The following is a 26,456-nucleotide window of genomic DNA, read 5'->3' as shown; positions in this document are numbered from 1 at the left end:
AAGCTAAAGTTAAATCTCAAAACGAACCCTTAAACAAGTGTGATCCTTATATATTTTGTGGATTCCTCCTCTCCCTCTCCCCAGAAGACCCACAGAACCATAAAAATGTAGGGCTGTAAAGCACTTTGAAAAGGCATCTAGCCCAGTCCCCTGCACTGAGGTAGGACCAAGGATACCTAGGCCATCCCTGACAGGTGTTTGTCTAACCTGTTCTTAAAAACTTCCAATGACTGGGATTCCACAACATTCTTGGAAGCCTATTCCAGCACTTAACACTATCCTTATGTTTAGAAAGCTTTTCCTAATATCTAACCTAAATCTCCTTTGCTGCAGATTAAGCTGATTACTTTTTGTCCTACTTTCAGTGGACATGGAGAATAATTGATTACCATCCTCTTTATAACAGCCCTTAACATATTTGAAAACTGTTATCCAATCTCCCCCCTCAATCTTCTTTTCTCAAGACGAAACATGGCCAGTTATTTTAACCTTTCCTCAGAAGTCAGGTTTTCTAAAACTTTTATTATATTTGTTGCTCTCCTCCATACTCTCTCCAATTTGTCCATATCTTTCTTAAAGTGTGGTGCCAAGAACTGGACATAGTACTGCAAGTGAGGCCTCACCAGTGATGAGTAATGGGACAATCACCTTCCTCGTCTCACGTACAATTCTCCAGTTAATACAATCCAGAATTACTTTAGCCTTTTTAGCAACTTCACCACGTTGTTGAACCAATGGAACAGATTGCCTAGGGAGGTTGTGGAAGCCGTCTATCTCGGATAGTTTAGACACAACAAATCCTGCATCTTGGCAGCGGGTTAGACTAGATGATCCTTGCTGTCCCTCCCAACCTATGAGTCTATGATTGTATATTCCATTTTTGATCCACTATACACCACAGATCCTTTTCTGCAGTATTACTGCCTAGCTAGATATTCACCATATTGTAGTTAGGCACCTGATTTTTCATTCCTAAGTGTAGTACTGTGTTCTTGTTGAATTCAGATTGATCCTCTAATTTGTCAGTGTCATTTTGAATTCTAATTTCAGCCTTCAAAGTGCTTTAAACCTCTCCCAGCTTTGTGTTATCTGCAAATTTTATAAGCATACTCTCCTCTCTATTATTGGAGTCATTAATGAAAATATTGAACCAGACCCCTGCAGGACCCCACTAGATATGTCCTCCCAGTCTGACAGTGAATCACTGATAATTACTCTGAGTACAATCTTTCAACCAGTTACAGTAATTTCATTTAGACCACTTTTTTTTTTGTTTGCTTATGAGAGTGTCATGTGGGACTGTGTGAAAACCCTTACTAAAATCAAGATATATCACATTTACAGCTTCCCCTCATCCAGTAGGCCAATATCATATCAAATAAGGAAATTAGGTTGGTTTGGTATGATTTGTTCATGACAAATCTACCCTGGTTATTCATTATGTAACCCTACTATTCTTTAGGTGCTTACAAATTGATTGCTTAATAATTTGTTCCAGTATCTTTCCAGATATTGAAGTTAGGCTGTCTAGTCTATAATTCCCCAGATCATCTTTCCCCCATCCTCTTTTAAAGATAGGTACTACATTTGTCCTTCTCCAGTGATCTGGGACCTCAGCCATCCTCTGTGAGTTCTCAAAGATAATCACTAACGGTTCTAAGATTGTTTCAGCTAGTTCCTTAAGCACACTAGGGTGGATTTCATCAGGCCCTGCTGACTTGAATATGTCTAATGCAGGGGTCGGCAACCTTTGGCACGTGGCCCATTAAGTAATCCGCTGGCGGGCCGTGAGACATTTTGTTTACATTGACTGTCTGCAGGCACAGCTCCCAGCAGCTCCCAGTGGCTGCGGTTCACCGTTCCTGTGGGCCGCAGGGACATGCTGGCTGTCGCTTCCTGCAGCTCCCATTGGCTGGGAATGGCGAACCGCGGCCACTGGGAGCTGCAGGGGGCCATGCTTGCGGACGGTCAATGTAAACAAAATGTCTCACGGCCCGCCAGTGGATTACCCTGAAGAGCCATGTGCTGAAGGTTGCCGACCCCTGGTCTAACGTATCTAAATATTTTGGCTTGCAGTCTTTCCCCTTTGTTGCTAATATTAATTGTGTTAAATATCTGGTCACAATTTACCTTTTTAGTGAAAACTGATGCAAAATAGGCATTAAACTCCTCAGCTTTCTTGATGTCCATTGTTGGCTCTGCTGTCATGCTGAGTAGAAGACCTACTCTTTCCTTTGTCTTTCTCTTGCTCCTAATGTATAATAAGTGTGGTAACAATCAGCATGCTCAAATAAACCTTCTATTTGACTGATGCCTAAAATGACTTTTCTTTTCCTTAGACTTTGAATCTGAGCTGTTCTGTATTTGGAAATCCTGATCCTGAAGTGGTATGGCTTTGGAATGACAAGAAATTTGAAGTTAATGAACATTATTTAGTTTCAATGGAGCATGGAAACGTTGCCAGCTTTACAATCAAGGGAGTGTCCTCAGAGGACTCAGGCAAATATAGCATCAATGTCAAGAACAAGTATGGTGGGGAAACAGTGGATGTTACTGTAAGTGTGTACAAACATGGTGAAGAGATGCCTGAAATTAAACCTGCCCAGGTTGCTAAACCACGGATAATACCACCACCAGCACAAGCCACAGCACCTCCAGAAAAAGCAAAAACAACCTCCACAGCTGAGAAATCCAGTAGGAAATAAAGTTTGAAAGCCAAGCATGTTTGACGGACAAAACCATATAGATGAGCTGTAGTTGTAGTGTTGCTGCAAATAGATAACTGGCAGTGTCCAAGGAGATGAGCTTTTAAAGGCATGCATTAGTGAGACAGTTGTGCAACAGTATTGTACATTTGTGCAGTTATATCTTTATGAAAAAATGCAATATGGCACGATTTACAAATAGCAACAGGCCCAATACCTGCCATTGGATTTAATTATCAATGGCAGTTTCTATAAAGTTACAGTGATATAAAAGAATCACTTCCCCAACAACAGAAGTAGCATGCTGTAGTTAAATATGCATTCAGAGCTGCATCTACTCATTACTCACATGTGGAGTCTTTTTGACTTTGAAGGTACTCCTCATCTGAGTAAGGCAAACTGAGATGGCCACTGTAGTCTGTATTTAGTAGCATTGTTATTCTGTACTGAAAACTGATCTTTGGTAGTGTTCTACAGATGATCACAGTGGACTTGTAAAAGCATAAGTTACATGGTTGTATTTTGTTTTTTTTCTTGCTTTGTGCTGATAAAACTTAAAGTCACCTTGTGCATCTCACTGCACCAAATCACACCTAACTAATTTGGTTTACTCTCTTTCATTGTTTAATTATGGCTTATTGCACAATTTCACAGCTGGCAGCATGCAGACAATGGATTTTCAATAAAGAAAATAAATTATGGTTAATCACAGTCACTGTGTGGCATTTACAACATTGCATTTGCTCTTTATGGTATAGGTCAAGATGCAAATTTAAACTGGAAAAACAAGATGTATACAATTCTGCAGCTTTCTAGAGTTATTATGGTCAGATCCTGCTTCTGCTAAAACCAATGGTAAAACTCCACGTCGTCTGGGAGCAGGAGCTGAATATTAGACCATGATTCTGCAGACACTTAAGCATGCACTTACCTTGAAGCTTGTGAGTAGTCCCACTGAATCAATTTCAATGGGACTACTCATGTGCCCAAAATTAAGTATGCACTTGAATGTTGGCAGGATTGGGGTTCTAGGGCCAGATTATCTACACAATTACAGCCCCGTTGTCTACTCAGGCTCTAATCTGTCCGTAAATGCCTAGCAGAGAATTCCCCTCTTGGAGGGTAACTTCCTGTTTACACAAGTATGGTGGATCCAGACCCTGCACCTGTGGCCTCCGCTCCCCTGGAGTAGGGTAAGTATCGGGGAGGGAGGAGAGGAGAGGCACGGTGCAATGTAACTATGTGATTCAAATTCTTCATTGGGTAGGCTCCTATGGCAGTGGCGCAACTCAGTGAAGCCAGTTACAGCCGTAAGTCATGTTGGGGTCACAGCTGGCACCTGAGAATCAGGGAGCCATAACCAGCTGCCTCATGGCCACCTCCGACATCAAGTAGTGCTCAGGTGCTGGAGCGGATTGAACTTTTAGTGTGTTCCACACAACTGGAAGTCTGAGGGTGGACACAGAAATCATGGCCCAAGTCCACAAAGATATTTAGCCTCCTAGCTCCTATTGAAATCAACAGGAGTTAGATGCCTACATACCTTTGAGGATCTGGTCTTATAAATCTAATCCTGCTTCTCTTCCTCATATAAGTAGTAGACCTCTATAGCAGTGGGACTACTAGTATGACTAAGGAAAGCAGGATTTGATTTGATATCATAGTACCATTTGGACAGCTTTATGATTAAATGGAAAACTGATTGTCAACTACATTCTCTTTTAAACCTGGCTACTTTTCCATAGTACCAATTAATGAAGTATGGAGATCTTGAAGAAAAAATCTGCTCTTGAAACCATTATCAACTGTGAGTAGCCAGTGTAAAAATAAGTATAGATGCTCTGGGAATTAAATATTTGTAATAGTATGTGTATTAAAATATATGTAATTATTTTTGAACCATTTCATAAGAACATAAGAATGGCTGTACTGAGTCAGACCAAAGGTCCATCCAGCCCAGTATCCTATCTACCAACAGTGGCCAATGCCAGGTGCCCCAGAGGGAGTGAACCTAACAGGTAATGATCAAGTGATCTCTTTCCTGCCGTCCATCACCACCCTTTGACAAACAGAGGTTAGGGACACCATTCCTTACCCATCCTGGCTAATAGCCATTAATGGACTTAACCTCCATGAATTTATCCAGTTCTCTTTTAAACCCTGTTATAGTCCTAGCCTTCACAACCTCCTCAGGCAAGGAGTTCCGCAAGTTGACTGTGCGCTGTGTGAAGAAGAACTTCCTTTTATTTGTTTTAAACCTGCTGCCCATTAATTTCATTTGGTAGCCCCTAGTTCTTTTATTATGGGAACGAGTAAATAACTGTTCATTTAACAAACTGCTCTTTTTGGAGCAGTGTATCCTTATGGTTATGAAATGGAGAGGTGAAACGTATGTATGTAGAAAAATGTTAGACAATGGTGAGAAATGGCTATTCCTGTGTGAATCGGTCCTGTATTTATGGACTCAACATACTAGTCATTAACTGGGATGACCTAAGAGGAAAAAGCTGCATTTAAAATGAAATCATTTGATCTGGGGGGTTTATAGAAGACAAAAGCGAAGCAAGGATTTATCACTAAAATACCTGCCACAGTAAGAAAATGAAATGTTTTATTTGAATTTGACATCACAAGGACGAGATTAACCCTCTTAAAAAAATAAAATAACCTGGTTTTTCAATTATTATTCCAATTTAGTATTTAAGACCTTTTCACAAAACATCAGAGCCAGTCTCCAAAGCATACAAAGTGAGCATCAGCAAGAATTTAATATTATTCTTATCTCCTTCTACAGTACACAGGTTAAATGTAGCTGAGACTATCAAATTATTGCATGTTATGGCAGCTTTTCAGAGGTATCCTTGGGCACAGCAGACAAGGTTAGACTCATCTCAGTTGTACCTTTTAGCTGGCCCTTTTAGTTAAGCAAGCTTCAGTTATTTCCTTTCAGGCAGAGGGAAATAATTTATTATGACAGTTAATCTTCTGCTGAAGTACAGAAATTATCATTCACTGAAATATTATATTCAAAAGACGAAAGATTTCTTATAAGATGTTTCATCTTTTTCAATGTGGTTATGCCTGTTTTCTTTGTACACAGTGATCTCATTTTAAAACCAGTAGTACGAAAATCAGGTGAGCACTCCGTTAAAAGAGACTTTTCAAAGCAGACTTGCATTGAATTGTACACAGGGATTTTAAGGTGTAATTGGTATTAGAGGGGCAGATAGGGTAGCTTAGTAATCAAGTCAAATTGAATTCATGATTAGGTATGTTAGCATTTGCATGTACCCTTTATAAGCTTAATTTCCCTTTTAGTTTAATTGAAATACATTTTAGGATGAGGTGAGACAAAACTCTATATTTACTGGGCCAGATTCTCAGCTGGCACAAATAAGTCGAAGTCAATGAAGTGATACCAGTTTACACAGTTGAGGATCTGCCATGTAATTTTTACAAAGCCAGGGTCCCATTAAAGTTAGACATACCTCCTAGAAATACTTTTATTACAATGGGGGCTTGTCTACACTACAAAATTAAGTTGACTTTATCTAATTTGACCACGAGCCCCCGAATTAATAACGTCAATTGTGCATAGCCACACCGTGCTCATTGTCTCGATGGAGTGCGTCCTCACTAGCAGCGCCTACATTGATGGACAAAGCAGGGCATCGTGGGTAGCTATCCCAAAGTCCAACTTGCCACAGTGTGCTTTGGGAAGTTTGTGCAATGCCTCATGGGACCGGAACATTGCGTCGGCCTCCCATGATGAACTATGCTCCCACCCTCACATCAGTGGCAAACAACTCAGTGGTTTTTGCACCTTAAACCATAACTCCAGAAGCATGGAGCCTGCTCAGCTATGCACTCTTGCTGTGAGCATCTCGCGCCTTCTCCTGCAGTATTTCCAGAGCTGAAGTAGGGTCCGCCATGCAGAACATAGTGATGTCCTGCAAGCAGCCCTCGTGCAAGCTATTGAAAAAAACAATTCACAGTTACTGAAGGTAGTCACAGAGCAGCTGCACTCTGTTGAGTGCCGTTTCTGGTCCCATGAAACAAGCACTGACTGGGGGGAACCGCATCCTTTTGCAGGTATGGGATGATGAGCAGTGGCTGCAGAACTTTTGAATGCAGAAGGCCACCTTCCAGGAACTTTGTGCAGAGCTTTTCCCTGCCCTGCAGTTCAGCAACACAAAAATGAAACCTGCTCTGAGAGTGGAGAAGCGAGTGGTGATAGCTATTTGGAAGCTTGCAATGCTAGACAGTTACTGGTCAGTGAGGAATCAATTTGGAATAGGTAAACCAACCAGGGGAGCTGCCGTGTTCCAAGTGTGCAGGACCATTAATTGACTTCTACTACGAAGAGTAGTGAGTCTGGGAAATGTGCAGGATGTAGTGGATGGTTTTGCCACGATGGGGTTCTCTAATTGCGGTGGGGTGATAGATGGCATGCATATCCCCTCTTGGCACCAGACCACCTTGCCAAAGAGTACATAAACCAAAAGGGATACTTCTCAATGGTGTTGCAAATGCTGGTGGATCACAGGGGGCATTTCACCAACATCAACGTAGGATGGTCGGGAAAGGTTCATGACTCGCGCATCTTTAGGAACTCGGATCTGTTCAAAAAGCTGCAATCTGGGACTTCCTTGCCAGACCACAAAATTAACATTGACGATGTTGAGATGCCTATAGTTATCCTGGGGGACCCAGCCTACCCCTTGCTCCCATGGCTCATGAAGCCATACACCAGCCATCTGGACAGCAGTAAGGAACAGTTCAACTATAGGCTCAGCAAGTGCAGAATGGTGGTTGAATATGCCTTTGGTCACTTGAAAGGGAACTGGAGAAGTCTACTAACAAGGTTGGACTTTAGGGAGGACAACATTGCCATGGTTATAGCTGCCTGCTGTGTGCTCCATAATATCTGTGGAAAAAAAGGGGGAAAATTCTCTGCAGGGGTGGGCAGTTGAGACAGATCACGTGGCAGCCATTTTTGAGCAGTCAGACACCGGGACAATAAGAAGAGCATATCAAGGGGCACTGCATATCCGTGAGGCTTTGAAAAGCTGTTTCAGTAATGAGTCACAGTAATGTGAGCTGCTTGTCTGCATTGTGCTTTCCCAAACCTTCACCTGGCTTGTATCACTGTCCCTGTAAAGCCAGCCCCCTTGCCAAGCCCACTGCTTCTACTCAATAAAGAACATTTATTTCTCAAAAAGAGGGAGAGCAGGAGAAAAGGTAATCTTGGGGAAAAGGGGTTGTAAAGTTGGAATGGGAGAAACATTTTCAGCTGTGTAACACAGTACCTCTCATTACAGTCCATCAAAGGTCTGTGAATGGGTGCCTTCTGTTTCTTGTACCTTGCCCCCCCGAGTTAAGTGAAAGGGATAATGGACTTTTCACCCACGCCTCATGGAACACTTGGGGGAGGGTGATTCTGTGCCAGGTGATGCTGGCTGGCTGTCCATCAGGGTCTGCAGAGGGACTTTACTCTCCTGCTTTTGTTCCTGCAGTTCAACCAGATGCCGCAACATGTCTGCTTGTTCCCTCATAATCCGAAGCATCTCATCCTGTGCCGCATTGGAAACTTTCCTGCTCTCCATGTCCATGTCTAACTTCTCAGACAGTGAAATCCTCCATGCTCTCAGCTCTGCATCAGTTGTCCCAGAGGCGTTCATTATCTCAGTGAACATAGAATCATATGTTCATGTTCGGCATGCATCCGAAGAAGTGGGTATCCACCCATGAAAGCTCATGCTCCTATACGTCTGTTAGTCTATAAGGTGCCACAGGACTCTTTGCTGCTTTTATACAATCATAGAATCATAAATATTACGGTTGAAAGAGACCTCAGGAGGTCATCTAGTCCAACCCTCTGCTCAAAGTAGGGCCAACGCCAACTAAATCATCCCAGCCAGGGCTTTATCAAGTCGGACCTTGAAAACCTCTAAGGATGGAGATTCCACTACCTCCCTAGGTAACCCATTCCAGTGCTTCACCACCCTCCTAGTGAAATAGTGTTTCTAATATCCAACCTAGGTCTCCCCCACTGCAACTTGAGACCATTGCTTCTTGTTCTGTCATCCGTCACCACTGAGAACAGCCTAGCTCCATCCTGTTTGGAACCTCCCCTCAGGTAGTTGAAGGCTGCTATCAAATCCCCCCTCACTCTTCTCTTCTGCAGACTAAATAACCCCAGTTCCCTCAGCCTCTCCTCGTAAGTCATGTGCCCCAGCCCCCTAATAATTTTCGTTGCCCTCCGCTGGACTCTCTCCAATTTGTCCACATCCCTTCTGTAGTGGGGGGACCAAAACTGGACACAATACGCCAGGTGTGGCCTCACCAGTGCCAAATAGAGGAAAATAATCACTTCCCTCGATCTCCTGGCAATGCTTCAACTAATACAGCCCAATATGCTCTTGGCCTTCTTGGCAACAAGGGCACACTGCTGACTCATATCCAGCTTCTCGTTTACTGTAATCCCCAAGTCCTTTTCTACAGAACTGCTGCTTAGCCAGTTGGTCCCCAGCTTGTAGCACTGCATGGGATTCTTCCTTCCTAAGTGCAGTATTCTGCACTTGTCCTTGTTGAACCTCATCAGATTTCTTTTGGCCCAATCCTCCAATTTGCCTAGGTCACTCTGGATCCTATCCCTACCCTCCAGCGCATATACCTCTCCCCCCAGCATGCAATTCATCCCATCATCCAGGTCATTAATAAAGATGTAGAACAAAACCAGCCCCAGGACCAACCCCTGGGGCACTTCGCTTGATACTGGCTGCCAACTAGACATCAAGCCGTTGATCTCTACCCATTGAATCCGACAATCTAGCCAGCTTTCTATCCACCTTATAGCCCATTCATCCATTCCATACTTCTTTAACTTGCTGGCAAAAATACTGTGGGAGACCGTATCAAAAGCTTTGCTAAAGTGAAGGTATATCACATCCATCGCTTTCCCCACATCCGCAGAGCCAGTTATCTCATCATAGAAGGCAATACAGTTGGTCAGGCATGACTTGCCCTTGGTGAATCTATGTTGACTGTTCCTGATCACTTTCCTCTCCTCCAAGTGCTTCAAAATGGATTCCTTGAGGGCCTGCTCCATGATTTTGCGAGGGAATGAAGTGAGGCTGACTGGTTTGTAGTTCCCCAGGTTCTCTTTCTTCCCTTTTTTAAAGATGGGCGCTATATTTGCCTTTTTCCAATCGTCCAGGACCTCCACCGATCACCATGAGTTTTCAAAGATAATGGCCAATGGCTCTGTAGTCACATCAGCCAACTCCCTCAGCACCTTTGGATGCATTAGATCTGGACCCAAGGACTTGTGCATGTCCAGCTTTTCTAAATAGTTCTTAATCTGTTCTTTCACCACTGAGGGCTGCTCACCTCCTCCCCATACTGTGTTGCCCAGTGCAGCAGTCTGGGAGCTCACCTTGTCTGTGAAGACTGAGGCAAAAAAAAGCATTGAATACTTGAGCTTTTTCCACATCATGTCACTAGGTTGCCTCCCCCATTCAATAAGTGTCACCATCTCCCAGCAAACCTAGTTTAAAGCCCTCCTCACTATGTTAGCAAGCCTGCCTGTGAAGATGCTCTTCCCTCTCTCCACTAGGTGGATCCCATCTCTTCCTAGCAATCCTTCTTCCTGGAACAACATCCCCTGGTCGAAGAATCCAAAGCCCTCTCTCCAACACCACCATCAGCTGTGCTCAAGCTGGCAAGCTCCCAGTACTGATCAAACAGGAAATGGGAATTCAAAAGTTCCTGGGGCTTTAGCAGGGGAGGGGCTGTTTCCTGTGTACCTGGCTGCAGTGCAGCAGAGTTGAGAATGATCTCCAGAGCGGTCACAGATGAGCATTGTGGGACACCACCTGGAGGTCATTTAAGTCAAATTACACAACGCTGCATCTTCACTACCTCGCAGTCAGCCAATGAAAATCGAACTAAGTGCTACGCCTCTCGCAAAGGTGGATTACAGAAGTCGACATCAGAAGCAACTTAGGTCGATGTAAAGGACCCGGTAGTTTCGACCTAACTCTGTAGTGTAGACCAAGCCTGATTTTCTGTCATTTTATGTTGTGCAAGTTTCATGTTGTGCTTTTCTAGGCAATCATACCATAATGAAGCATAGCTGGTTTTTCACAGGAGGTAGATAAGATGTCAGCCAGTTGTGCTGATGGGCCTGAAGTTGCTGCTGGATCTGTCATGTTGGCAGACTGTTTCAAGAGTGGCAGGGCTGCCTTTCCTCTGTGCACCTGCTTCCTTGGAATCATCTTTGATTTGTATGCTGTTTACTTGCTTGAATACAAGTTCTATGAAAATTCCTCTCAAGATCAATTTACAGGTATTTTTTTGGGGAAAAGATTTTTTTTTAATGGCTGTATTTGCCTTTAGTGTAACACTTTCCCCAACCAATAGGATTCATCTGCTCACATATGGAGAAAGAGTTTCTAAGATAATAGCACTCTAAGTGCTATTAATCCACAGATTGTTTTTAAAGAAAACTTTTGAAAAATAACAAAACCCTTCTTTCCCACTTTGCAGAAGGAGAATTAATCCTCTAGGTGGCACCAAAAGAATAAGATAAAAATGAACAGGTCTTAAAAAAATTCCGCCAACTCTAGCATATCCATCTTTTTGATGCAAACACATCACTTATGGAATGGGAGATTATTAAAAGCATTATGCTTATGCCTGTGACAAGGACAGGTCCAGCAAATTCTGTTTCCAGGAAATAGCAGATGATTTTGCAGGCAATAATGCTGCCTCTTAATCTTTGCGTGATACACTTTAGGAGGAATAAAACATTCCTTGCAAGGTATTACAAGATTCTTCTGACATTAAGTGTTTCTTATGATATGAAACATATAGAACATGTGATGCACCTGAACAGTGTAGTTTGAAGAGGAAGTTTAAATGAATACTTATCAAACCTAGCAGTCTCAGCAGGTTTTCAAAGTACTGTCTCAAAGCTCTGAACATTTTGCACAGAGGACCAAGTCCTGCTGTTTTTATTCAGTTCTTACCCAGACAAGACTCCTTTTGAAATTAATGTGAGCTTTGCAGGAGTGAAGACTGCAGGATCTGACTCTAAGCACTGACATTGCAAGATGCAGTGATGTCAAGATCTGTAACAAACTACTAGTGGTATATATTAATATTTCATTCCTCCTTGGAATGTGCAGTGGCTCAGTGCCTGCGTTGTCCTTGGATATTAGCTCAGGGTTTATCAGCCTACTACATTTTAAAAATAGCATATCTGACCTCCGAACACCTTGTTTATGAACATTTGAACTTTGTGGCTGAGCATTAGAGCATTGTTACCCAGCAATACACTTCTCAGTGTTTAAATTAACATATCCTGATTTCCTGTTGTTGCAGCTACTTTGTTTTATAGTAATTTGCCAAGTTTTATACTCTGCCATTGGTGTGAGTGGAAGAAAAGGACACAGACACTCTAATTTGGTTAATGTGGAGCCTGCAACTTTATTTAAAACTATTACCTAGCTGAGCTGGAGTAGCTAACCAGCAGGGATTTTTCTTCTCAACTGTCACCAGGAAGGTGATTGTAAAGGCCATGCCCCCTCTGTATCCTCAGGCCTCCCATGAGTCCCTGACTAGAAGCTTGAGTCCCAAACTGCTCCCTTCCTCCATGCTGAGGTGGGAGACATGAGATGAGGGAAGCCACAGGCTGTCTACAAGCTGCATGCTTCTTTTGGTGGCATGTATGTAGTGTACAAACTCATATAGCCCTAGCATGGGTATAAATAGCAGTGTAGGGGCTTAGTTGAGTAGCATAAAGACATGCCTAAAAGGGGTGGGTATGCATGCAAATAAATACTCTACAGCACTCTACTTTCCCAAGCAGTGCCTCCCTGTCTACACTGATATTTTTAGCAAAGGAGTGTCCCGCTGCCTCCACGCGGCCAGAGCCTTTCCTTGCTGCCTCCCCACTGCCGGAGCCTTTCCTTGCTGCAGTGAAAGGCTCTGGCAGCAGGACACCGCTGAAGGCTTTCCCCACTAACTCCCCTTTGCGGGAGCCTTTCACTGACACATGTAGCGACACACCACATTGTGGAAGCTGCCTGCTTTCCACTGTGGTGGATAGCTACACGTACCATACATGCTGCCACAAAGGCAACTCCCTTATCAGCAATGCTATGCTCAGGAGCAATGCCCTAAAGCCCAGTGGGTTACAAGAACCACATGTGGGGCCGGATTTTCCAAGGATCTCAGCTCCCATTTAGGCATCTAAATAAGGACATCACCTAGCAGAACTCCAGCACCTCAGCTTTCACCCGATGTGCTGGGCACTTCTGAAAATCTGGCCACTTATTTAGGTGCCTAAATGCACCTGAGCAATCTTGAAAATCCAGCCCCAAGTAAAGGCTGAGTCCTTTTGAAAATTGTGGCCAGAAACACTAATATGACATCCGTCACCCAGCGTAGGATCCGTGCTCATCACAAACACCCTCACATGTGAGCTAGGGAAGAAGGGTTATCCCCATTTCACACAGAGGGAAATGAGGCACAGAGAGATTAAGGGAGAGATTTTAAAGGCACAAATGGAAGTTAGACACCCAACTCCCATTGATTTCCAATGGTGCCTATTCCCTTTTGTGCCTCTGAAAATCTCCCCCAAGAGGCTTGCCCAAGGTCAAACAGGAAGTTAGTAGTAAAGCTAACAATCTCTAGAAACCCAGCTCTATGCCTTAGTCACAGACCATCCTTCCTCCCTACGCAAAACATTTCACAATTCAAAACAAAACAAAATTAGATTTAAAAAAAATCTAGGTTTTTTTTTTTTACAAAAGATAATTAGGAAGTACTATATCAGAATTGCTAATGGAAAACTAGTTGAAACTTAAAGTTAACAGACATACAACTCAGAGGATGCAATTGCCATGGAGTGTAGAAGGTACCGTGTATAATCATGTTGTTATCCCTTTAGACGGTGTTCCCATGACCTCTGAGCCATCAGATTTGTGATACAATTTATGTATTGACAGACAAACTTGGAAATAATTCTTTCTAGCAAGCAGGATCCTCTTCTCTTTAAAAGCTGTCCAAGCTCACAAGCCTGAAGTGAGATTAACTTGCTGCTATACTATCGCTTGTGCGGCTGGACTGCTGCATGCTCTGTTTTATAATGAGTCAGTGGCTTCGCTCCTCTCCCTCTCCCTCATCTTACATGGTATTGAAATAGAACAGGGGAAACTGAGAGGGGACGCAGTGGCTCTTCCCAGTTGCCTATATAAACATCTCCACTTGAACTCCATGTGGCTGGATCTTTGCAATCACGGAGGGGATTTGGAGGGGGTATATAGTGAAGGGTAGAGCAAGGAAGCAGGCTCTCTGCCTGCCATGTTCAGCATATTTCTATGGTAGTTAATGCTGCTCAAACCAACGCAGCACCGTTTCTCCAACTGCAGCTCCTACTTCTATCAGAAAGGCAGGCTGACTAATTCTGGGGAAAGGACTTTATAGAACACCATTCCTGGTGGAAGGCTTTGAGCACAAGCAAAAGCATGGAGAAAAGCTGTAGCAGTTGCTAGATAACATATTCTTGCTGGATATTATTGTCTTCAACTTGCCACAAAAAGTTCTGCAGAGGTGTAGGAACTGCACTGTGGGTTAGAATACTGCCCAAGTAAATGAGGCTTGGAAAAGCTGCTGCACCATTTCAAAGCTTCCAGCTGCCTTCTTGCTCTCTGTCTCCCTTTTCATGCATGCTCAGTCCTCCCTTGCCCTTTTCCTTCTCAGCTATCTCTTGCACTGTAGCTATTAGTGGCCACAACTAAGCATAAGTACTTTACATAGCCTCCTTTCCCAGTGTCAAACAACTTAAAAATAACTTGGCCAGATTCTGTTCTCGGATAGATCAATAAAAATTCAGGGTAAGTGCACTTAAGCCAACAGCGTCCCGCTGGATTGCCACTGGTGTAAATGAGAACAGAATCCGGTGCAACCTCTTTACAGGGGTATGCTACCATAGGGGCTGATCCAAAATCTATTGAAGTCAATGGAAAGCCATCCATTGACTTCAGTGGGCTTTGGATCAGGTCCTTAGCACTAGAATGAGCCTTCAGACTTAGGCCTTGGCTACACTTGCAGCTGTACAGCGCTGTGAGGTAAACCTGTCTTCGTACAGCTGAGTAGGGAAAGCGCTGCAGTCTGTCCACACTGACAGCTGCCAGCGCCGTGGCGTGGCCACACTTGCAACATTTGCAGCTGTGTTGGGAGCGGTGCTTTATGGGCAGCTATCCCAGCATTCATGTGGCTGCAACGTGCTTTTCAAAATGGGGTGGAGTGTGACAGGGAGCGTGGGGGGAGAGAGAGTGCTTCTTGGAGCGTGTCAGCACTCTATTTTGCAAGTTCCGAACTCCCGGCCCCCTGCTCATTTGTTTCACTCACTCAAAGCAAACAGCAAACTGTTTGCTTTTTCTCTGTGGTACGAGCTTTGAAATCGGCACTTCCGCATTCCTGCAGCCGGTCACAACAATGGAGTGGATTGGCCACTTGACAAGGTGATCAGTACAGCACTGCAGGTTGATTCCTGGTACACGCTCACAGGGGAGAGTAGTAGCCACTCCGCTGTATCTCTTATGCTTCTCAGGGAGGTGGAGTACCTGCAGCGGTGTACCCAGGGAGATACAGCGCTGTACGTGCCTTGCCAGTGTAGTCGGTCAGTGAGTTACAGTGCTGTGGGCAGCTTTACAGCGCTGTAACTCGCAAGTGTAGCCAAGGCCTTAGCTCTGAATGTGGGCTGGCATGTAGCTGCACTGCCCCAAGAGGAATACCGGGAATGAATTCCAACTCATAGAGAGAGAGAGAATTCCTCTCCAGGCTCCCCTTTTGCATCAATATGGGGTAAGGAGAGAGGAGTAGTTTATTTCAGACTTTATGAGCTAGCATACTCCTCCCTGCACATCTGGTCAACTGGTCTATTCAGTACACACTCTCTGCCCATCTCCACCCACTCACAACCCATTTGCTCCTGGTCGGGGGAGCAATACTGGGTATGCAGCCCCTACTCTCCCCGATGACTAGAGCCTTCTTCTCCCATATAACTCTGCGTAGGACCAGGCACAATCTCAGTGTTATTTTCCATAAACAACAATTGTCAGATAGCAAATTCATAGGGAGAGGAATTTAATTTTCAAATTTCTAATTGCAGAAGTGCAGGAAATAAAAATTACATCTGGAAAAAACGTCTAGGTTGTTTGCCTCAAATTTTGGTTTGTAATAATACACTTAAGCTACAAAACCTTCTAGAAAGGTTTCCACTTTTAAAAAATTCCAATGTACAGAGAGATTTTGGAAAAGCAAATATACATCATCTGCAGGGTTTGCAATCCAAATATTGCAGAATTGGGCTAGGGCCTGAGAATCTGAAATTGACTCCAAACAGACCACAAACAGAATTGAAATTGACTAGTCTATATTCATTGTGCAAACTGAAAGGCAAAAAACGTAAAAGTAATAAAAGAGCATAAACAATGAAAAGTACATTTGATTTCTAAATTCTTCTGTGTGGAATAGTCTGTGGTGTTATTTGTAATACACATACGGAAGTTCTATTTTCTAAACAAACAAAAACCCTGTTATTTCTCAATATGTCCTACACTTATTGTCATTTAAATTGTGTTTGTGTTTGGAAAGTATTTTAACTGAATTGTTTGTTTTTCTCCAATGAGCCAGCTAGACCAGTTGTCTAGCAAGCAGACTAAGATAGGGACTGCAGACTGATGCAGCAAAGGAAAAAGCATCAGCATGCAATAAATACCATGAAATCTATATCTGCAATTGCACATTATTGATATTATTACTGCAGGCATTATTTGAACCCCAGTCACTGTGTATAGAGAGAAATGGATAACAGAGGAAAGTACTTTTAATTCTGGAACAAGTTGTCAATCTAAGACCCTTTTCCTTGAAAACACTTAAAATGGCTTACAAGCGAGTATTCCCATTTCAGTGGCACTACTCATATGAGTAAAGTTACATGCACACATGTACATATGCACACATATTTGAAGATAGGTAGTAAGGTCCAGATCCTCAAAGGTATTTAAGGATCTTAATCGCATTGATTTAAATAGGAGTTATATGGGTCTAAGGGCCCATTCTTGTTTCCATTGAAGTCAGTGCTAACATTCCCACTGGTTAATTGTTATAAGTAGGGCTGATAGTACTGGCTATTATTAAGATTTCCTGCCACTGCTCATTATAAGACCCTGTTTTCAGTTGCTTATAACTTTGCCAACCTTTGACGTTTAGTCTGAAATGTTCCAGGCCAGCTGACTGCCTCAGAGGGCTATTTTGTTTGTTTGTGGTTCAGTTAAAACAATGCATCCATTTCCATCAAAGATGCTTAGGAAAATACATTGTTTTGAAAATGTTAAAAAATTCTGGTGACCTTTTCTTGGGAGTGCCTGACTTGAAATTTGGAAGGGGAGTTGCATTTATGTCAGGGACATGCCAGCCCTGTGAAAATCCACCCAAATTTGGCCAAGTGAAAATTCACAGGTCACACACGCACTGTACAGATTTGCTAGAGTTTAACAGCAAAAATCTGTGATGAGTCTGTATGCACTGAGCATGCTCTAGATCAGGGCTGAGAGGGATTTTACATGCAATTGCAGTTTCAGGCTGCTGGGAGCCATGCAAAGTCCAGTTCTAGGTCCAGGCACCAGAACTGAGAGCAGGAAGCCTGTCTCTCCTATGTTTCATGATTAAGGCAGGCAGCTGAGTTCTGCCCTGGAGAACTGGATTTTATCCCTGCTTTGACACACAGTTCCTAAGTGATGCTTGTCAAGTCACTTAAACCAAAATTTTTCACAGCTAGTCACTAACTCATTTTCTGGTTGCCTGACTTGAGACTGTGGGGGTCTGATTTGTTGAAGAGTTGAGCACTCACAACTGCAGCTGAAGTCAAAGGCAGTTGTATTGAGCATTTAAAGTGCTATATAAAGCTAACTACCCTGAAAAAGCAGGTGCTTGCATCTCATGTTAGGCACCCAAATTTAGGGGATACTTTTGACATTAATCTCTCTCTGTCTTAGTTCCCCATATGTAAAATGGAGATAATAGTACCTCCTAACCACACGGGGTGTTGTGAAAATAAAGTAATTAGTCTTTCCTATATTAGGTAGCACAATTCAGGCAAAATATGTTAGGACATTAGATGAAAGTGCAGTAACAAACTAATACAGTCAGGTTTTAGTTTTTTAATGGCAAATAAGCTAGTTCCTTAGTAGTAGGTTCAGATCATACTTTTGTGGTTGTCTTTGAGAAGCTAAGCCTTATTATTTAAAATCTTCACCAAGAAAGTGGGAATGAAAGGGGTGAGTAGTGCACAAGAGGAGGTAGACTGTTCCCTGCAGAATTGAGGAAGGATACAAAGGGAGTTATTTAGAAGCTTGGAGCGAGCTAAGGGAGGGAGTAGGGACAGGAAGAGAGGAGGGACAGGAAGAGAGGACAGCAGAGCTGAGAGTGGAAACAACTTTATGTAAAGACTTGAAGATTAAGACAAGAACATTCAGAAAGTGCTGGGAAGCTGGTGAAGGGGAATGACAGGGCTAGAATGGCAGGAGACAAAGCTATTCTAAGCAGTAGCATTTTGGATAGACTGGAGGGCAGAAACAGAGGGGAAGATGTGGCAGTAACCAAGGCAGACAAAGACCAAGATCTGAACAAATATTAGAGTGATACAGAGGGGGAGAAACTGAAAGTGAATTGATTTCTGAGATGTTGTAAAGAAAGAACCAGCAGGATATGGCACGGACAAGAGCCAGAGTTAGTAGGGAGGAGAGAGGAGAATCAAATATGGCACCAACCATGTAAGCCTCACAATGGGAACGATAATGGAGATTTTGATAGTGATAGAAAGGGGAGTTTTCAGGGGAACGATCAGGACTTCTCTTTTCAGCATTTGGAGTTTTAGTTGTTAGCAGATGTGGGAGATAGTCATAGATATGAGACTGGGCAGAGGAAGAAGGGTCAGGGTAGATAGCTAGATCTCAGAGCTGTTGGCTTATAGGTGGTAGCTAAGTCTATGAGGGTAGGTGATGTCACCCAGGGATGACATGTAAAGGAAAAGGGGGAAGGGTGGAAAGTTTCTGGATAAACTGCTAACTAACTTGCATCTATGCGGCCCAGGGATATATCCACTGTGCGTGTGTTGATGTACTATACAGCACAGCAATAACATAAAGCTCTGTAGAGATGAAAATACCCCCAAGAGCAGGAAAGCCTTATTTAAATATCATAATGCTGACTAGGGATTTAGCCTCTCGCTGAAATTAATGGGAGTAATGGGAGCTATGAGGCTAAATCCTCGAGTCAGCTTTGAAAATCTTAGCCCAGGGATTCTCAAACTTTTATATTGTTTATTGTTTTATATTGCAAACCTCTAAGTGCGACCCCTCTTATAAATTAAAAACCTCTTTTTTATATTTAACACTATTATAAATACTGGAGGCAAAGTGGTGTTTGGGGGTGGAGGCTGACAGCTTGTGACCCCCACGTAATAATCTCAGGACTCTCTGAGGGGTCACAATCCCCAGTTTGAGAACCCCTGTCTTAGCCTGAAACTCCCTCTGCTCAGTCCACCTGTCCCCCATCTCTGGAGCTGTATCGGGCATGGGAGCTGATACAATCTTAGGGGTGGACTTATCTCAGCATAGTCTTTATCACAAGTCATGGAATGACTTACGCCCCACTGCTGTGTGGAACTAGCATTCCCAAGTGTAGTAGGGTTCATTCTCTTCCATCCTATGGGCCACTGCAGGGAAGCAGACTTCATCCTGGTGGACTCCATCACCTTTCCCCATCTAAGTGCCACATCAGAGCTGTGAGTAAGGGAGTGTTCACCTTCAGGCTACACAGCCCCTTTAAATTTCCTTCCCTGGTTGGCTGATAGCAGGATAGATCTCAACTAGAGCACAGCAGTAATTGCCAGCTATCAGTATTCTCTGTGCAGTGATTTCATACATCAGAGTGTATACAGCTCGCTGCTTTGGTTCTACAAACCCAATAATATCTTTAATAGAAAGCAAAGAAGAACTACTGTGCAGTGTCAGATTTACTGATGCGCTCAGGTGCTCTGCACCACTCAAGTGATGCAACACAGCCATAAACCTGGTTTAAGCCAGCTTTATGGCTGCTCTGCATTGCTTGAGTGGTACAAAGCAACCAGAGCAAACCCTATATTTTTGCGGAAGTTCTTTCTGTAGACACCCTGAGCAAGAATTTCTGATGGTTTCATTTCATTGCTCTAGTATAAGATATTGACCAATCAGTTCCAACATTGCAGTACTTGGCAAAAAAGAAAGCAAAGTCATATATTTTATCTGCTATTTCCAGTTTTTTAAAAAATCCTGCCCTGCTAGGCACCTTTTATTTTGCTGCGTTGTAACAAACTGCTGCCTTAGAAAAACTGCCTTGCAAGAGTAATGGGAAGCTACTTCATTAGCTCTCACTTTAATTTTGACCCTATTTTATTTTTGGTGAGTGCTGCTACCTCACTGAAGCCTCATGGCTTCTGAACATGTATTATGAATATATCACAAAGCATAAAACATAAAACGAAACAGGGAAAATTACAATAAAGTCACATGTCCTGGGGCACAGGATCAACAAAAGGCTTGTGCACCACTTAAGTCTTGTTCTGAATGTTTAATTTAGGCTGGTGCTCTGACCAGGGGTGAACTGCAACCATGCTATGCAGATACTTCTAGTATGTCAACCAAGCTGCTTGCACCTCTTCACCCCATCCCCCAGGTCCTCCTCCTGCTGCTCACACCCCTTCATCCCCCCAGCCGCTCACTGCTCACGTGCGTCTCTTTGCCCCCTCCCCTGAGGCTGCCTGTTCATCACGAGCGCCTATTCCCCCTTCCCCAAGGCCTCCATGTGGAAGGAGCAGAGACAGGAAGTGGCAGAGCGAGGACGGGGCCTTGGGGGGGAAGAGGATGAGTGGGAGCAGGGCCTCGGGGTGCGCTCCAAAGGCGACAGGCTGGCTGTTTGGGGAGGTTTTGTCTCCCTTGGCCTCTCATGCCCACCCCCCATGAAAGTGTCCTCACTCATGTTGAGCCTCTTGCTGTCTTACTGGTCACAATTCCAATGAGGCAAGATTTCATGTCTTTCATTTCTTCTGTGGTAGTATCTTCTGACAGTAAACAATAATCAGATGAGCAGAACAGGAAATATGCAGCAGTTCTGGTTTCTGATTGAGTTTAATCTTCTGTGTAATTTAGCCATGTAGGAAGCAGAATGTGTGTTAGTTGTAACTACATTTTCCCAAGTTAGTTGGTACATCTCAAACATGTCACTCATTGCTGCGGCGACAAAACGGCTGTAAACAGAGGGGATGAATGTCACATCAGCACAAAAAAATGTAGGGTTATTTGCTTTAAAATAAAAAAAAAAACACAAACAAAAGGCCAAGAATTGGACAGTCCAAAGCATCTAGTCAAAAATCAGACTAGACACCACATTTCTATCAATTCCTTCCATCAGTAGGAACGAGCAGAGGGCGGGAGAAGGGGCGGTTGGGGAAGAGTTGGCACGAGGGTGGGGCCACGGGAGAAGGGGTGGTATGAGGGCAGGGCATCAGGGGGATGGGCAGCATGGAGGTGGGATGTAGGGGGAAGGGGCTGCACAAGTGCAGGGGCACAGGGGAAGGGGCAGCGTGAGGGGGCAGGGGCCACAGTTCCCATGTTTAGGGAGTTTCCATCACTCCTGACTTATGAGTGAGGTTGTCTGCACTAGGAAGGGTTTTTGCTGCTGGACAGTATTGTCACACAAAGTCACCAATAGGCCCTTTTGCTATAAAGAGTGGTTGTCCAGCAAAACAAAGAACACGCACAGATTCATTGAGAGAATCGCAGTGTGTCCTCTCTGTCATCAAAACCCTGGTGAAAGCTCCTGATATTGACTGTTTATCCCGAAGCTCACTTTCTTCTTTAAGCTTTATGTGTTGCTTGCTTTCAACATGCTCCTTTATTCTGTCAGCGCGAGCACTGACCTCAATGCTGCAGTACTTCCCGTGCAATGCTGCCTCTTCACTCCCGTCTTTACTTTTCTTGAAAATTTCTAAGCATGGATTTTCTTGTTGATATTCAGGCATAGCTTTTCATCTTTGCCACATGATTACCTTTTTACCTTATCTAGCTGTAACCCCCAAGGAGTTTACCTAGGTTCCTGGGGCTCTCTGTGCTGGTAGCTCAAGGAGAGGCCTACTGTCCCTGGTGCGGGAGGCAAGGGCAGACTCAGTCTGCTCAGCAACCCAGTGAGAGAGAGGAGAGGCACTATGTGGAAAATAGGGGCCTCTGTTGATTTGGAGAAGGATAGCAGACGTACCTGCTCATAGGAAGGGGTAGAGTCAAAGGATTGACAAGAGAAACCCTGGGAAGAAGAGCTAGCCTGACTAATAGGGACTGAGATGCCCTCCCCTATGATCCCTGGATGGGGGAGAAGCCATTTTGGCGGTGTCTGGAGCCAGCCACAGAAAGAGCAGGGATCCAGAAGAACCCAGGTCTGTGGGGATCCAGAAGAACTCAGGTCTGTACATTCAAATCTGTGAGGAATTGGCACTAAAGGAGGTAATCTGGTGGATAGGGAACATTGCATATCTTTATCTGGGGAGGATTGATTGTTTAAATTCAGCACGACACTAAACGGACAAAAAGAAATAGGTGGGCCCTGTATCCTTGTAAGCCAATCATAGCGCAATATTAACATTTGCTTTTCAGATCTTCCATGCATGTTTGTTCTGTGTTTTATACTGTAGAACTGCTTCAGTCTCAGAGCTTAGGACACAACAGTTGTGTAAAACTTTAGTGTTTAACAAAAATAAGTACCCAGAAAATACTGTGTGGATTGATAAATGGGTGTAAATCAGTAAAAACTGAACTCCTTTAATTAAAAAAAACCTGTTTATCTGTGAAAATCAGTAAAAACTGAAATGCGTAACACTAAGAATTCAACATCCTTTAGAAGAGCAAATGATGATTGGGCATCTTCCTAAAAGATATGCCCTAGATCAACCATAAATTATGGGTCTTGATGCAAGAATTACTGGGTAAATTTTATAGTCTGTGTTACACAGGATATCAAGATTGGCGATAATTCACTTCTAGCCTTAAAATCTATGAATCAATAACAAAGTAATTAACTGAAATCTTAGAGTATGCCCTACATCAGTGGTTCTCAAACTTTTCTACTGGTGAACTCTTTCACATAGCAAGCCTCTGAGTGTGACCCCCCGCGTTATAAATTAAAACCACTTTTAAATATATTTAACAACATTATAAATGCTGGAGGCAAAGTGGGGTTTGGGGTGGAGGCTAACAGCTCATGACCCCTGCCCCCTGTAATTAAATTAAAAGTAAAAGACGGGAAGTTTTTCCTGATCTCGCTGCAAGATAACTTGTATCTAGTCAGGATGTGTGAAACTTTTCCCAATATCACAGATATGTGTCATGCTATTAGCAACCTTTGCAACAAGAGTGAGACAATTAACAGTAATGAATTATGTGCAACCTCTCATGTATCAGGCTGAAATTTTGATTCACACTGTCTTGCCAAGTCATTGAAAATAATGGGTTCATGTTAAATGACAGTTCCTTGGGCATTCTGGGAGTTGTGGCTCCTAAGGGATTAATTATCTCTTGTGCTACTTTGAGCACTATTACTTGATTTCTATGGCGACTCTGCTGATACTCAACATGTAGTTCACATTTAATCCTGAGACTAAAATATTCTTGCAGGGGAATCTTAATTTGTGAGCCCATTGCATGCTCTGCAGGCTAAGGAAGCAAAACAGCTTTGATATTGCCCTTTTAGTATTGCTCCTACAAGGGGAAAGTCTCATAAAAAAGAGTTCACAGCAATGTACCTCACTGGATTGTTTTTCATTTCAGTCATAAGAAAGCTTACTTCCATGAGCTAAGTTGTCTTTGTGGTACAAGAAGAATTATATAGAAATAATAAATGCATTATTATTATTAGGGTTGTCAAGTGATTAAAAAATAATTGTGATTAATTACATGATTAATTGTGCTGTTAATAATAGACTATCAGTTTTTAAAATATTTTTTGATGTTTTCTACATTTTCAAATATATTCATTTCAATTACAACACAGAATACAAAGTGTTCAGTGCTCACTATATTTATTTTTGATTACAAATATTGCACTGTAAAAAAGAAACAGTATTTTTCAATTCACCTAATACAAGTACTGTAATGCAATCTCTTTATCATTAAAGTTTAACGTACAAATATAGAATTATGTACAAAAAACCTGCACTCAAAAGTAAAACAATATAAAACTTTAGAGCCGACAAGTCCACTCAGTCCTACTTCTTGTTCAGTCAATAGCTCAGACCAACAAGTTTGTTTACATTTATGGGAGATAATGCTCTCTGCTTTGTGTTTACAATGTCACCTGAAAGTGAGAACAGGCATTTGCATGGCACTGTTGTAGCTGGCATCACAAGATATTAACGTGCCAGCTGTGGTAAAGATTCATACGTCCCTTCATGCTTTGCCCACTATTCTAGAGGACGATCCAAAGCAGTGCAGACTGACGCACGTTCATTTTCATCATCTGAGTCAGATGCCACCAGTGGAAGGTTAATTTTCTTTTTTGGTGGTTTGGGTCCAGTAGTTTCCGCATCAGGGTGTTGATCTTTTAAGACTTCTGAAAGCACGCTCCTCACCTCATCTCTCTCAGATTTTGGAAGGCACTTCAGATTCTTAAACCTTGGATCGAGTGCTGTAGCTATCTGTGATAAATGAAGGGGTGTGTGGGGGGGTGCTCCCTTTTATGGACACCCAACCAGCCAGTTAACTGTAAAATCCCTCTTGGTAGTTGTTATCTGCTTGCTTTACCTGTAAAGGGTTAAAAGTTCCCCAGCTAAAGAAAAGGAAGGGGGCACCTGACCGAAAGAACCAATGGGAAGGTAGAACTTTTTAAAATTGGGAAAGAAACTTTCCCTTTGTCTGTTGTTCTCTCTGGGCTGCAGGGACACAGAGCAGCAATGCTGTAAGCAGCTTTAAGCTAGGTATGATTACAGATTATCAATTCATACCTCGAACCTACTTATCTGAAGCCTCAGATATGTAAGTAAATTAGGGAATGTCTAGAAAGATGTGATGAGGATTATTTCTTTTATTTCTTATTGACTTGTGGACTCTCTGTGCTAACTCCAGATGCTTTTGTTTGCTTGTAACCTTTAAGCTGAATCCCCAAGAAAGTTATTTTGGGTGCTTCAGTTTTGGAATTGCTCTTTTAAAATCTAGCAAAAGCCTAAGTTCCAGATGTATTTTCTTTCTTTTGGTTTTAATAATATTTACCTTTTTTAAGAACAGGATTGGATTTTTGGTGTCTTAAGAGGTTTGTGCATGTTGTTTGATTAGCTGGTGACAACAGCTAATTTCCTTTGTTTTCTTTCTCAGCTCTTCTCTGGAGGGTGTGTGAAAGGGCTTGAGGGTACCCCACAGGAAGGAATTCCCAAGTGTTCCTTCCTGGGTTCCAAAAGGGGTTTTGCATTTGGGTGGCAGCACTGTTTACCAAGCCCAGGTCAGAGAGAAGCTGTAACCTTGGGAGTTTAATACAAGCCTGGAGTGCAAGTATTAATTTTTAAAATCCTTGCGGGCCCCCACTTTCTGCACTAGAAGTGCCAGAGTGGGGAATCAGCCTTGACACTATCTTTAGAAATTTCACATTGGTACCTTCCTTGCTTTTTCTGCAGTGAAAGAGTTTTTAAATGGAACAACATGTGCAGAGTAGTCATCCGAGACTGCCATAACATGAAATATGACAGAATGTGGGTAAAACACAGAGCAGGAGACATACAATTGTCCCCCAAGGAGTTCAGTTACAAATTTAATTTTTTTTTAATGAGCATCATCAGCATGGAAGCATGTCCTCTGGAATGGTGGCCAAAGCATGAAGGGGCATATGAATATTTAGCATACGTGGCACATAAATACCTTGCAATGCTGGCCACAACACCTTGCCATGTGAACACCTGTTCTCACTTTCAGGTGATGTTGTAAATAAGAAGTGGGCAGTATTATCTCCTGTAAATGTAAACAAAATTGTTTGTCTGAGTGATTGGCTGAACAAGAAGTAGGACTAAGTAGACTTGTAGGCTCTAAAGTTTTACATTGTTTTGTTTTTGAGTGCAGTTATATAACAAAAAAATCTACATTTGTAAGTTTCACTTTCATGATAAAGAGATTGCACTACAGTACTTGTATGAGGTGAATTGAAAAATACTATTTCTTTTATCATTTTTATAGTGAAAATATTTGAAATAAAAATAATAATATAACATGAGCACTGTACTCTGTATTCTGTGTTGTAATTGAAATCAATATATTTGAAAATGTATAAAAACATCCAAAATATTCAATACATTTCATTTGGTATTCTATTGTTTAACAATGTGATTAAAACTGCGATTAATTACGATTACTTTTTTTGAGTTATTTGTATGAGTTAACTGCGATTAATTGACAGCCCTAATTATTATTACTACTTAAGGCTTATTATTACTATTGAAAAGTTTATGAATGAAGATAATCTAAGAGAACAATGGTGTATGATAAAACCAAAGCTGGGTCTAGGGGCACCAATCCCAGAAGAAGACATTGAAGAAGCATTGAGCAACATGAAAAGGAAGAAAGCTCTTGGCATCTATGGCATACCAGCAGAAGTACAGAAAGGAGAGAT

The 26,456-nt window shown here is 42.6% G+C and overlaps 1 protein-coding gene across 8 annotated transcripts in view; it reads left to right on the top strand.

Annotated features, from left to right (window-relative positions):
* MYOM2 (myomesin 2) overlaps window positions 1-26,456 on the top strand; it is a 159,337-nt gene that overhangs the window by 127,322 nt on the left and 5,559 nt on the right. For 4 of the 8 annotated variants that reach the window (XM_054021636.1, XM_054021631.1, XM_054021632.1 and 1 more), the window contains one exon: window positions 2,340-3,416. In XM_054021636.1, coding sequence (XP_053877611.1) covers window positions 2,340-2,705 — 366 coding nt within the window. In that variant the 3' untranslated portion in view covers window positions 2,706-3,416. Of the gene's footprint in view, window positions 1-2,339; window positions 3,417-4,450; window positions 4,513-8,221; window positions 16,509-26,456 lie in introns of those variants that run through there. The other 4 variants (XM_054021634.1, XM_054021633.1, XM_054021638.1 and 1 more) reach the window with 3 other exon arrangements.

This window comes from Malaclemys terrapin, chromosome 3 (assembly GCF_027887155.1).
Source record: "Malaclemys terrapin pileata isolate rMalTer1 chromosome 3, rMalTer1.hap1, whole genome shotgun sequence".
Classification (NCBI taxonomy): domain Eukaryota; kingdom Metazoa; phylum Chordata; order Testudines; family Emydidae; genus Malaclemys; species Malaclemys terrapin.
Note: the sequence above shows the minus strand (reverse complement) of the source record. Positions and strands in the feature narration are given on the sequence as shown.